General features: G+C 39.0%; 2 protein-coding genes across 3 annotated transcripts in view; one reads left to right on the top strand and one right to left on the bottom strand.

Moving 5' to 3' along the window:
* Nucleotides 1–10,493, top strand: part of ZRANB1 (zinc finger RANBP2-type containing 1) — a 75,888-nt gene extending 65,395 nt beyond the window's left edge. Inside the window, exons 7-10 of the mRNA XM_051982674.1 lie at nt 3,992–4,112; nt 5,506–5,635; nt 5,974–6,203; nt 6,902–10,493. Coding sequence (XP_051838634.1) covers nt 3,992–4,112; nt 5,506–5,635; nt 5,974–6,203; nt 6,902–7,120 — 700 coding nt within the window. The 3' untranslated portion in view covers nt 7,121–10,493. The remainder of the gene's footprint in view (nt 1–3,991; nt 4,113–5,505; nt 5,636–5,973; nt 6,204–6,901) is intronic.
* A 520-nt stretch (nt 10,494–11,013) lies between these two features.
* The window catches only part of CTBP2 (C-terminal binding protein 2), an 80,467-nt gene continuing 77,976 nt past the window's right edge, over nt 11,014–13,504 (bottom strand). For both annotated transcript variants that reach the window (XM_051982673.1, XM_051982672.1), the window contains one exon: nt 11,014–12,459. In XM_051982673.1, the coding sequence (XP_051838633.1) occupies nt 12,279–12,459 (181 nt within the window). In that variant the 3' untranslated portion in view covers nt 11,014–12,278. The remainder of the gene's footprint in view (nt 12,460–13,504) is intronic.

Raw genomic sequence — 13,504 nt, forward strand, 5'->3', positions numbered from 1 at the left:
TATATGAATGTTATGGAATATTATTGTTCTATAAGAAACAGTCAGCAGGATGATTTCTTAGAGGCCTAGAGAGACTTAAATGAACTGATGCTAAATGAAATAAGCAGAACCAGAAGATCATGGTACATGGCAACAAGATTATGCGATGATCAATTCTGATGGATGTGGCTCTTTTCAACAATGAGATGATTCAGACCAGTTCCAATGGTCTTTTGAAGGAAGAGCTATCTACACCCAGAGAGAGGATTGTGGAAACTGAGCGTGGATTTCAACATAACATTTTTATTCTTTTTGTTATGGTTTTCTCATTTTTTCCCCCTTTTTTATTTGATTTTTCTTCTGCAGCAAGATAATGTATAAATATAAATCCCTATATAGAGTTTAACATATATTTTTGCCATGTTTAACATATATTGTATTACTTGCCATCAGGGGAAGGGGGGAAGGACCTGAGGGTAAAAATTGGAACACAAGGTTTTGCAAGAGTGAGTATTGAAAAGTTATCCTTGCATATGTTGTGAAAATAGAAAACTTCAATTAAAAAAAAAAAGGAATGGTTGAAAGTTTTTTTTTTTTAATTAAGTAAACATTTTCCCCCTCCCCCATTCCCAAAAAAGGATTATAGCCAGTTTTGCAGGGTAGATGATTCTTGGTTGTAAACCTAGCTTCTTGATCCCCCTGAATATCATATTTCAAGTCCATTGATCCTTTAATGATGTTGTTTAATCGTTTTTCAGTTGTGTCTGATTCTTTGTGACCCCATTTGAAGTTTTCTTGGCAAAGATACTTGGAATGCTTTGCCATTTCTCTTCTCCCTCCCTCCCGTGCCTTCCCTTTCCCCGCCAACTCGTTTTATAGGTGAAGAATTGAGACAAGCAGGGTTGATTGACTTGCCTAGGGTCATATGTGGTAGTATGTATCTGAGTCCAGATTTATATTCAGAGACGTGCTTCTTGAGTCCAGTACTGCATTCTATTTATTGTACCACTTAATTGCTCTGATCCTTTAATAGAGAAGCTGCTAAATCTTACTTTATCCTGATTGTTACTTTACAGTATTTAAATTGCTTCTTTTAGGCAACTTGCAGTTTTTCTCCTTGATTTGGAAACTCTGATAATTCCTGGGAATCTTCATTTTAAGATCTTTTTCAGGAGGTGGTTGGGAGATTCTTTCAACTTCTATTTTATTCTTTCATTATTGGATATTGGGGCAATTTTCCTTGTTAATTTATCAAAATATAATTTCTAGGGGTTTTGTTTTTTTTTTTGGATTATAGATTTTCAGGTAATACAATGATTTTTAATATTCTCTCTCCTTTATTTGTTTTGCATACTTTTTTTACATAAGATACACATTTTCTTTTATTTTTTCATTCTTTTGCCTTTTGTTTTGTTTCTTGATGTCTCATGGAGTCATTGGTTTCTACTTGTCCATTATTAAGGAATTGTTTTCTTCAGTGAACTTTTCCATTTGCCCATTTATGCTTTTTAAGGAGTTCTTTTCTTCAGTGAATTTTTGTATATCTTTTTCCATTTATAATATTTTCTGCTTTTTAAAAAGTTTCTCTTCTCTTCAGTAGATTTTTGTGCCTTTTTATGTTTTTAAAAAAATTTTTATAGCTTTTTATTTACAAAACATATGCATGGGTAATTTTTCTTTTTTTCTTTCTTTCTTTCTTTCTTTCTTTCTTTCTTTTTTAATAACTTTTTATTGACAGAACCCATGCCAGAGTAATTTTTTACAGCATTATCCCTTGCACTCTCTTCTGTTCCGATTTTTCCCCTCCCTCCACCCCCTCCCCCAGATGGCAAGCAGTCCTTTACATGTTAAATAGATTACAGTAGTATATCTTAGATACAATATATGTGTGCAGAACCAAACAGTTTTCTTGTTGCACAGGGAGAATTGGATTCAGAAGGTATAAATAACCCAGGAAGAAAAACAAAAATGCAAGCAGTTTATATTCATTTATGGGTAATTTTTCAACGCTGACCCTTGCAAAACCTTCTGTTCCAAATTTTCTCCTCCTCTTTCCCATCCCCTCCCCTAGAATGGCAGGTATTCTAATACATGTTAAAATATGTTAATTCCAATCCAGCAGTTATCTTGCTGCACAAGAAAAATTGGATCTAGAAAGAAGAAAAAAAAAACCTGAGAGGAAACAAAAATGCAAACAAACAACAGAAAGAGTCAAAATGCTATGTTAATGGTCCACACTCAGTTTCCACAGTCCTCTCCCTGGGCATAGATGGCTCTCTTCATTACTGAATATTTGGAACTGGTGCTGAATCAATTCATTGTTGAAGAGAACCATATCTGTTAGAATTGATCATTGTATAGTCTTGTTGTTGCCACATATAATGATCTCCTGGTTCTGCTTGCTTCACTTAGCATTAGTTCATGCAAGTCTCTCCAGGCCTCTTTGAAATCCTCCTGCTGGTCATTTCTTATAGAACAATACTATTTTATAATATTCATATACCATAATTTATTCAGCCATTTTCCAACTGATGAGCATCCCCTCAGTTTCCTATTTCTTTCTATTACAAAAAGGGCTGCCACAAATATTTTTGCACATGTGGGTCCCTTTCCCTCCTTTATGATTTCTTTAGGATACAAGCCTTCAGGATACAAACACTGCTGGCACTAAAACGCTGTATCTTGAACTTTTAATACAAATTTTCATTTTCTCATTAGTTTGAAAGTATTCAGATGTATCTGCATACTTAAACTAATAAGGCAACTTTTATTGAAAAAAATTAATTTGTATAAGAATAAAACCTCTGTGTTATTGAAATACTAAGGCTGCTATTTGGTTAAATTATGATTTACTGTAGACTAGAAGGAACCCATTTCTTTTTCATCTTAGTTTTTCATTATAGACAGCTTCATTCTTGAAAAGAAAACAAGTATTTACTTTTTGGTTACTTTGGGATGACCTAGAAGAAACAGTTTTGTGAAAAGTGTCATGTAGAAAAATAAACAGTTGGAAATCAGCTAGTAAACTTTGCTGCTCAGCCCTACTAATTGCCTTAATATGCAAATGAGATTTTTAGATGTTTCTGTAGATGTTACCAGCCAGACTTGAAGAAAGGAGCTCATGAACTTGCTAATGTCAAGGGCTTTTTCAGTTTTGACTGCCCTTTAGCACAAAGTATCTTGAACTTCACAAGTGTTGGTCTGAAATCAAAAAGAGTTGTTTTGATTCAACTCAGTTCACTTCTTCTATTAAATTAAGTGATTTGATTTCATTGTAGTTTTAGCAGAGAATTTTTTTTAAAACTGAAAAAAAATTACAAGGGAATTATTTTGGGCGTTGCTGTTATTGTTTGAGAAATATGTGCTGGTGTTTCCTAATCGTTTTGGCAAGGCTGGTGAACTGATACAAGAAATCTGGTTTGGGTAGCAAATAGCTCCCGATCCAGAGGGGCACTCTGGACTTTTCTTTGGTCAAAGATTAGTTAGCAGCTATTTACTTTTTGACTGGGCCTGTGTGATTTGATTTGAATTCCAAATTTGAGTTTGAGTACCTTTTACCAGTACAGATCAATCCACTGCATTTTAAAGAGAGTTGCCTATGGGTTAAGTGAGTGACATTATCAGGATCAGAAAAACAGATTCTGAGGACTACTCTCTCTGCTGCATCCTGCTCGCAATAGCATGATTTGGAAGAATTGCTTTAGAGAGAGTGAAATTCTGAATGAAAACCTTTCTGGGGAGTGAGTCAGACAGCTGACTTTGAGCAGTCCAGATGACTCAGAGGCAATACTGGTGGATTGAGGGAGTTCACCTTTGCAAAATGGGGATCATACGAATTTTAGGGTGGCAAACTCCAAGGGACCCTAGAAACAGGAACTGCTTTTATTGAAGAGGACAGTTTAGATTGGCTCAACTTCATCTGCAGCTTCACCCTAGTTCCTTGAAGTGTTGTGAATATTAATATGTGAATGATTACAGTTTTACTTTTTAAAAGCTTTGTTCACTGTTTTAGGTTTTATACACGTTGGAAAGAGTGGGAGTCGTGGTATTCTCAGAGCTTTGGTTTACATTTTTCCCTCAGAGAAGAACAGTGGCAGGAAGATTGGGCATTTATCCTCTCTCTTGCTAGTCAGGTAAGAACACTTGGGGCCAGATGCCTTCCCCTTGCCCTTGCATGTTGTTATAGATATTAGTGGTGGTGTCCAGAGTCTGAAGGACCTGAGTTCAGTTGGATATCTCTGGGCAAGTTACCTCATCTCTCTCAGCCTCGGTCTCTCCACCTGTAAGATGGGAATGAAAATAATAGTACCCAGTTCTGGGTGGTGGTTATGAACAAATTATATAATAATTGTGAATAGTAACCATTGTTTAACTGAGAGCTACTATTATTATGTGAATACGAACAAATCCATGGCAAGGTTCTTACCTAAAGCAGAGAATGATTACAGAGATGTTGAACTGGTGAATGAAGTACCAAGGTTCTAGTCTCCCAATCTGGAAATTCTTGGTGGGGATGGGGGTGGTTCTATTTGTTTCAGGCTTTTGTTTTTTGGAGTATGGGAGAAAGGAGGTACAGATGCCTTTTGTTTGTTTTTTTTTTTTAAAAGAAAGTCCTGCAGAAATGAATGAATGTGATGGGTACAACCTGAAATGTCTTTTTTTTTTTTTTTAAACCAAACTTGCTGCAGTTTTTATTGGAACCCTTCCATTTTAGCTCTTAAGAAAGAATTTCATTTAAAAAAACATTTTATTATTTCCTTTTAGTTTAATAGTAATTGTTTTTAAAATCATCCAACACAGTGACCATAATTGATGATTTTATATATATATATATATATATATATATATGTATATGTATATGTATATGTATGTATGTGTATATATATATATATATATATATATATATATATATATACATACATACACATATATACTGTTCCACATTGGTAGCCTCTCTCTCCCTTCTTCTGACTCCATGTGGAACATTTCCTCATACATTTTCTGGGTCCAGGATTATGATAATCTTACAGTAAAAAATGCTGCTTTTTGGCCTTCTTGCAGAGTAGTTTTAGAGTTGTAGAATCTTTCCCTCTCTAAGACATTAGACTATATTCATTTGAAATCCCGTCACTCCCATTTTTAGACAGTCACAAAACTCTCATCTGTGCCTTGGAGAAAAGGCTCAAATGGCACATCGTGCCAGTGGGAATTTTGTGGCAGATATAAATAAGAATTAGTGGCATGCATTGGAAACCATTTCTGCAGTGTGATTTGTATCTTAGGTGTCTTTATCTTGAAAGAGAACCCTTTAATTGATCTTTAGCATTAGAGAAAGCAGGTCCCTTGTAGCCTCTGAAGATTGCTGGGCCAGTTTGTGATGTCTGCTTTAGCTGTTGTAGTCTGTATCGAAAGACCCAATCTCTAAACCTCAGTGGCTTCAGGTTCTCCCATTGTGTTTCCTTTCCTTTGCCTGGTTTGCTCCTAAAACCTGAAAGGAGAAATTGTTCTTCTTTGTGTTTTGCATAGCCTGGAGCAAGTTTGGAGCAGACACACATTTTTGTACTTGCACATATTCTTAGACGACCAATTATAGTTTATGGAGTAAAATATTATAAGAGTTTCCGAGGAGAAACTTTAGGATATACCCGTTTTCAAGGTAAGCCATTTGGTCATATTGTATTGTTATACTGTCATTTGGGGCCCAATGCAATTTCTTACTTGACACATTCTTACATATTGATGGATGGTGGGAAGGTCTCACAGCTTGCTTTTCCTTTATTCCCCCAAATTTGGAGTAGATTATGGCGAAAGAAAAGTTCTAAGGGTACTTTACTTGGACTCTTGATAGCATGAATTGAAATAGATTGAAGGGAGTGGGAGTAATGAATGACCTCATGGGGATGACCAGGTTTACATTTGAAGCGACTCTTGCTCATTTGGCTGGAGGGTAGACGGTTCTTCCCAAAGTACTTCTGACTGTCACTTTTCCCCTAGGTGTATATTTGCCTCTGCTCTGGGAACAGAGTTTCTGTTGGAAAAGTCCCATTGCTCTGGGCTACACGCGGGGCCATTTCTCGGCCCTGGTTGCCATGGAGAACGATGGCTATGGCAATCGAGGTGCTGGTGCTAACTTGAACACAGATGATGATGTGACCATCACTTTTTTACCTTTGGTCGATAGCGAAAGGAAGCTATTGCACATCCATTTTCTCTCTGCTCAAGAGGTAAGAAGCCGTTTGGTGAACCCCGGGCGCCCCACTTTGGGCTGAGTTCAGGAACGAATCCTCCACTGCTGCCCCAGCTCCAGGCTCCATGTAAAGTCAGGGCCTTTCTCCACATAGAGGCCGCCCTTTCTGCGGTTCTCGTGCCTGCTCAGAGTAGCCCACCCGGGGGTCCTTGAGTCGGAGCCGTGACCCCAGAGATGGCAGCGAGGGGTCAGGTTGTTAGAGCTGACCCTGTTGCCTGGAGTTGACTTGGATTACCTGCCTTCTGTGCCCTGAATATCTTATCAGGCTTCCTAGTATCGACAGATCTTTTGGAAGCATAAAATCCCCATGACAAATTGGAACACATTTGTCTTCCCTCTCTGGCCTTCTCAAGTCATTTTTGCCCTGCACAGAAAGTAGTATAACAGCATCAAATTTAAAATGTGAAAATACTCTTTTACAGTCTGTGCGCCACAGGCTCACGCTCTCTCACACGCACATGTACACTCACCCACACACACGTGCACACAGACACGCACACACCCGTGCACACCGACACACACACACTGACACACTCTTGCACTCACACAGACACACACTCTTGCTTTGCCGTTCCCCAGTAGGTGCCCCAGTAGTGACAGTGACAGGCTGTGAGAACACCCTCTGTGCCCTTGGTCTCAGTGCTGGTTTCTGCCTTCTCTCTTCCCCTCTCAAAGCTCGGCAATGAAGAGCAGCAAGAAAAGTTGCTTCGTGAATGGCTGGACTGCTGTGTCACGGAGGGTGGGGTGCTCGTGGCCATGCAGAAGAGCTCCCGCCGGCGCAATCACCCCCTGGTCACCCAGATGGTGGAGAAGTGGCTTGACCGCTACAGACAGATCCGCCCTTGCACGTCCCTGTCGGATGGAGAGGAAGACGAAGATGAGGAAGACGAGTGAGGTGGTGGGGAGGGAGCTGTCGGTGCCACGGGGTCGGTGAATGCCCCAAGGTTGGGGTCGCGCTGCAAGCAGTCGGTCACTACAGGACGAACGAGCGGCTGGCAGACACCTGCTGTCCCAGGGATTTTCTGATCCATACACCAGGGAGAGAACACAAGTGCTCATCTGCTGTGCGAACAGAGAACTCTGGTTGGACTACAGTTTGTAAAAAGCTAATTTTATTATCAAGACAGAACATTTTGTTTTTTTCCTTTCAAATTGTAAATCTGTCTATAAATGTACCGCATGTGGTTGTGTAAGAAGTTGTGTAATAGGAAAAGTTGTACCAGCATCTTCAAATGATTGAGAAATTTCTATTCAGTGAGGGCACTTAACAAAGCACATATTGGATGGCTATTTGGTCTTTTGAAATTTCCTTTTAAGGTAGAATTGATGGTCTACATCACTTTTTAAATATTCTGACACATTAAAAGACCATTTTGTGTTGTTCTGCTGGTGCCACAGTCAGATAATAGGAGGATTTTTTTGTTCACACAGATTACCCATGGCAAAAGTTTATTGGATTTTTTTTTTTTTTTAAAGTTCCTCCGATGCCCAGTATAATAAACATAAAATCTTAAGGAACAAACTGTGGAAGAAAAGCCAAATTCCTCATGGACTGAACTTGATAGAATATTCTTCCCTTATTTTGAAGCCTCTAGCTTTCCATTAATTCATTGTTTTCATTTTTCTGAAGGATTTTTTTTTCCTTTCTGTCTACAGTACTTATTTATTTTTTTGGAATAGTGACCTAAAATTAGGGTTCTTATTCCAAATATCTGGCAAAGTCCAGTCATTGAATTGACTCATCCCTGGACATTAGGCAAGCACTTGGGATGTAGCCAAGGCAGTGATGGGCTGTGGGCCATTGTGTACCCAATGAATTGTGTGAAGTTTGCTAACTCAGACTTGATTGAGAATTTCCTGCCTCTTAGGTTGTCACTGTAAATGCACAGCAGAGCATTTTTTAAGCTGGCGTGATTCTTACTGTCTTACCCTTTGGGGCTCTAAGGTAAACCTGTTAGAAATGGGGCCTGCCTTTGTCTAGGCAGGTGGGGACACTGTTGACAGTTCAGAATAAAGATTTTACAAAGAGTCAGATGGTTGAAATGCACTGTATGATGAATTTCTCAGTAGAGACCTCTGGGATGTTCTTGCATGTTGATTGATGTGCCATTCCTTTTTAACTTTTCTTTTAACTATAAGTTCAAAGTATATTCTTTAGTAGAAAATCCTTGTAAATGGCTGACACTTTTTAGCTGTACAATTGGTAACGGGTCAAGTTTTATTCCCAGACAGCTGCAAAGGTTAGTGTTATGAGCATTTTGAAAATTGGGTGGTAGTGTGGGTGATTATAGAAGATCTTTGTTTTGAGATTTGAATTGGGAAAGAAGTCTCCTAGTAAAGTCCTCCTCCTTCCCTGAATTCCATAGCTGAAGGCCGTGAAAACCTTCAAGAATTTATTTATTTAGAAGGTGTTGAAATGGGCACAGCTTCTGGGTCCTATCGACAAAACCCCCAAGTTGCAAAACTTACTCCTGTCGTGCTGGGTCATGTTTGCAGCCCCCAACCCCATCCTTTTCAGAAGTCACTACGGTTTTTCCCAAATGAAATGTCGTGTTCCTTCACGTGTCTGAGAAGTCTCTTTTGGTGCTTGCTAAAATCCCAGGCAGAGTGATGTAGGCTTCTGTGCGGGACTTGTGTGGCTTTTCCAAAGTTAGAAAGACACGGGCACGGGACAGGTTCTACTCACTGTCCGCTCTTTCCCTCTGAACTGGAAAGGACTGATTTTCTTACAAAACAATCTTAATATGTAACATTACCAATGGATTATGCTTTCTCTTCTACAGTAAGCTATTAGAATTGGTGATCAAAGAAAGCATTTTCTTTATCCCAAGGACCTCGTTAGACCTTTTTTCCTCAGTAGGATCAGTGTTCCTTATCTAGGAAATAGATACCGAATGTGACACTTAAATGGTGTAATCCTTCTGGAGGCAGACATCCTTCCCGACACTCTTTGTTGGAAGCAGAGACTACCCTCCAAATTGGAGATGCCAGAAATAAAAAATTTTGAGAAAAACCACTGTGTTATCACTGTAGTTATACACTCAGACCTACCAAGGAGAAGTTAGGTATAACTCATCAATTCTCTCATCAGTAAGGCTTGGCAGATTGGCTCTGCGGGCTTTTCTGCTCGAGTCCAGTTGTTTACTATTTTATTACAGATTAATGACCCTAAAAATATAGCTAGCATTGCTAGTACAACATGTTAAGAGATTTCCCTATGGGAATAATTGCTGGCTCTACTGTTCCATGCTTCTAGCTTGTTATGGGGCTTTTAGATGGTTCCACAGTAGGTTGGCTTATTCTGAGCAAAATGTTTATTTTGAAACAATGAAACCTTCAGTAAATGAAAATGAACCCTGTGGGCAAATGACATTTATGCTAAATAGCTTCTTTCTGACAACCATAATTTCCAGGATGAGCTTTTTACCTTTGTAAGATGTGCGTTCTCTTTGTCACATCCTCAAGGGCCGCTGTACAGAACTACTCATGGTCGGTTCATCTCCCCTTCAGATCCTTGGTTCTCCTTCCCCTTCCCTCCCGTCCCAGCCCCACCCATCCTCGAGCATTAAGACTTTGGGTCTTTGGCCACTGAAGTTGGACCTGGCCTTGGAGAGGTGGTAGGGTTTGGGAGATGCAGTCAGTCAGCACTGCCAGGAAAGTTACCAAATCTATTGCGAAAGGGGTGTCCATACCATTATTTGAGACCGACCAAGAGGAGATTATTCATGACAACCCAATCAGGTCATTCCCCTGTATCACCAAGCAGGAGGGGCCTTAGTTCAGCTGGTAGTTGGTATTTCCTGTTCTTTTAGGGGCTTCATTCAGTGTTACTTTTCAGGAAATGATCTGTGCTTGTCCCAGTGTTACAGATATCTTTTGGAAATTAATTGCCACAGTAGCATATATTGTCAAGGACTTTGAAATTGTGTCTTTGTATTTGTATTATGGATGTTACATTACAACCCCAGCTTTAAAGTGAGTTTAGATCACCAGGATGACTTTTCCTTGAATTTAGCTTTACATGTTAGCAAAATGTTTCTTTTGGGGGAGAAGCACATTTTCAAAAAAAAAAAAAGTGTATATGTAATGAAGGGAAGGTACTAAAGGTACTCGAGGTCACTATCTAGGAAGTCATTTGCATAAACCATTCAATCAATCAATGCCATATTGCTTCCCTAAAGTATAGAAATCAGTCTTCCTGGAAGAAAAAAAGGCCACAAATAGATCTTAATCATTTTGATAATAATAAATGGTGGATGATAAAGTACTTTTTTCATGTCTCTGAATCTGTAAACCTAGTAATCCTCCCCCCCCAAAAAAAAGACAACCCTCTTTCTTTTGTGTTAATGCTTTACAAAAGGTTAATTTGGGGCAGATTTTATAATCAAAAGTTGAAACTTATGAATATTTAATGCTAAAATACCTTGAAGATTACCAGTCAATAGCACAGAAGTTAAAGAAGGTAATTTCAATACTTGAAATTCAATTTAAATATTTCTAAACAAGCGCTAAATTTTACAGCAAATCAGTTAATTCTGTTTTTAGTCATCTGTATAGAAAACTCTGTGAGGTCTTACTGAGCCTTGTTCAGTCTGTCCTCCATCCTGACAGCTGATTCCACCAGTGATGGATGGCACCAAGATAACATGGTGAGGCACCGGTCATTATAATGGCCCAGCTTCACTGGGATGCTCCATGATCTGGGCTGAGGCCTTTCGTTCTGCAATATCGGCATCTTTTCTCCAAGTTAAAATGGCCCAGAGGGCCGGAAATTTCAGAACTTGACAGAAGTTTTGATCACTTTTTATTGAAAACTGCACTGAACGCTAAATGTCCACCTTTACAATAAACAAATACAAGAACGGGTAACACACTAAAACAAAACATACTGCTTGCTGATAGCCATTCTTGGTTTTCTGTTTGGGACAGTTTTCAAGATTTCTTTTTGTCACAGAAACAGGAATGTACCTATACAAAGGCTCAAAACAGGCCATCTTTTTAAAACAAAAAGGCGATGATTCACAAAAGACTATGAATATAACATGTAACTAGTTGATACAAATCTAATAGGATTTGTTAAAATCAGTCACACCTAATAACACATTTGAAGTGTTCTTGTATAAAATATCACGTGAAGAAAAGAAGACTTTTATCAATGTCTAAAAAAGTGGGTTTTGTTCATAGACAATCTGACAAATTACCATAAAAAGTGTTTCCTGAGACATAAGGAAATGCAACATTATTCTTCTTGAGCTCTTTCAGCTCAAGACTTTCCACTCAATAAAATAGCTGAGGATCTGAAACTGAGAAAATATATTTGAGTACAAACAGCTTGTGAAATTTAATACTTTTTTTTCTTTTTCTTTTTCTTTTTCTTTTTTTTTTTTTTTTTCTTTTTTGCATCATTAAGAGGGTTTTACTGAGCTTAAAGCCAACCGCTCAGGGTGTGTGTATAGAGTTCAGATGAGGGAGAACTAGGTTTCACTGTACACAGGAAACTTGACTATCTTCAGGTATCTTATGCTTTGTAGTGTCTTAACACAGGAAAACAATTTTCTCCTCATCTTTGTGATAGTTTATCCTCCTAGGCAAAGAGGTAACCAGCCACATGTGGACAGAAGAGGCTGTAGTCCCATGATTAGGTTTCCTCTCTGCAATTTCATATTCTGATGGTTGGAACATTTGATGCAACATTCTAAAGCAGATGTTCAGGACCTGCTATTCCCAGGGGATTGAGAAAGGAAAAAGACCTATTTATTCTTGTGATTGGTGCACAGATGAAAAAAACTTAACACACAATAACAGAAGTTGGTTGTTAATGTTATCACATCCAAGCTTGCCAGCACTCGCACGCAGACACGATGACTTCCGGCTGGTTCTCCCCGTCTCGCCTTTGGATCTCCTCGTTTAACACTGCAGCGTCAGCGATGCGTCAGTCCAGAATCCACGTGGTGAATTCCGCATCCCATTCCTTTTCTCGAAGTTCCTGTTTATTGTTTACTGTTCCTTGGTCCCAAGTTTATGTAAATGATTATTCTCGTTAAATTATCTGCTATTGCTCATTGGGGTGCTCTCTATTGTCCCCGTGTTTTGTGGGCTGGTTAGGAGAGGGAGCTTGGGAAGGATGTGCCACCGTTGGAAGATTATGAGTAACCGGAATACCTCCTGGAATAATGCCTTCCATAGCTGCAGGGATTCCTCCGGGCGTTACACTGACTATGCCAGGTGGGTATCTAAGGGGGAAAAAAAAAAAAAGATTTTATGTTTTAAGGCAAGTTACGAAAAAAGGTGGGAGAACATAGGTCATCCCCTCCATTTTTGTCTGAATTCTAAAGACCTAGGGAAATGGGCTAGCCAACGTGTACTTGAAGGCCATCACTTGGAAATGGTGTTCGTTCCATTTCTTTAGAAAACTTACAGAGCAGGGATTGTTTAAATTTAGAATTTCGTTGTAATTTGGTTGGTTTTAAGGGGTTTGCCTCGAAAACAGATTTGAGGTCTGTCCTCAACCCACAAAGCCTGTGCAAATATATGCACATGAGTCTGTAACCCAGGTAACCCTCCCGTGCTCCCTGCCAAAATTCCACATTTGGAGGATACCTTTATTTATGAAATTGTAGGTTTTTTTTTTTTTTTTTTAGATGTGACATGACAGCTTAAATTCAAAATGGAGGAAATTAATGTCAACACATTATGGAAATACAATAACTATTTTGTGCAGTATTCATGTAACTTAGAATTTAAATTTGTTTAAATTTGAAATTTAGGGGATGAAACTGCTTCATCACTATTTAATAAACCGAAGCAGTTCAAGGCTGTACATTTATGGGAAAAGGTGGGAAGTTTGTGTGTTTGTACACAGAAATGTATTAAGAGTGACAGTAAGAAAGAAGGGTCCTTGCTGGATTTAGACCTTAGGTGTGCTGGAAATACAGAATGACACAGGAATTCCTGGTCCGGTGTATCCTGCAGGGGGCAGATGATCTGCCCCATCCTAGCACACTGGCTTCCTCGAGAAGGCGTCACCCAGGGAAGTGGATGATGTGCCCTTTGCTGCCAAACACGTGAGACGTCTCGGCGTCTCCACGTGGCAAGAACACCTTCTTAATGTTCTGAATAAGGTGATTCAGATTTTATTTCCTCTGAGAAGAGGTAAGAATTTAAAAGACCAAAGGCTGGACGGGAGTTTAAAATGCTTTAATTAAATCACGCCAGACTCTGGTGTGGGAATCAGAAGGCAGTCACTTTTTTATGATCACAGAGTAACAGTGTGTCCGT

This window comes from Antechinus flavipes, chromosome 2 (genome assembly GCF_016432865.1).
Source record: "Antechinus flavipes isolate AdamAnt ecotype Samford, QLD, Australia chromosome 2, AdamAnt_v2, whole genome shotgun sequence".
In the NCBI taxonomy this organism is placed as follows: Eukaryota; Metazoa; Chordata; class Mammalia; order Dasyuromorphia; family Dasyuridae; genus Antechinus; species Antechinus flavipes.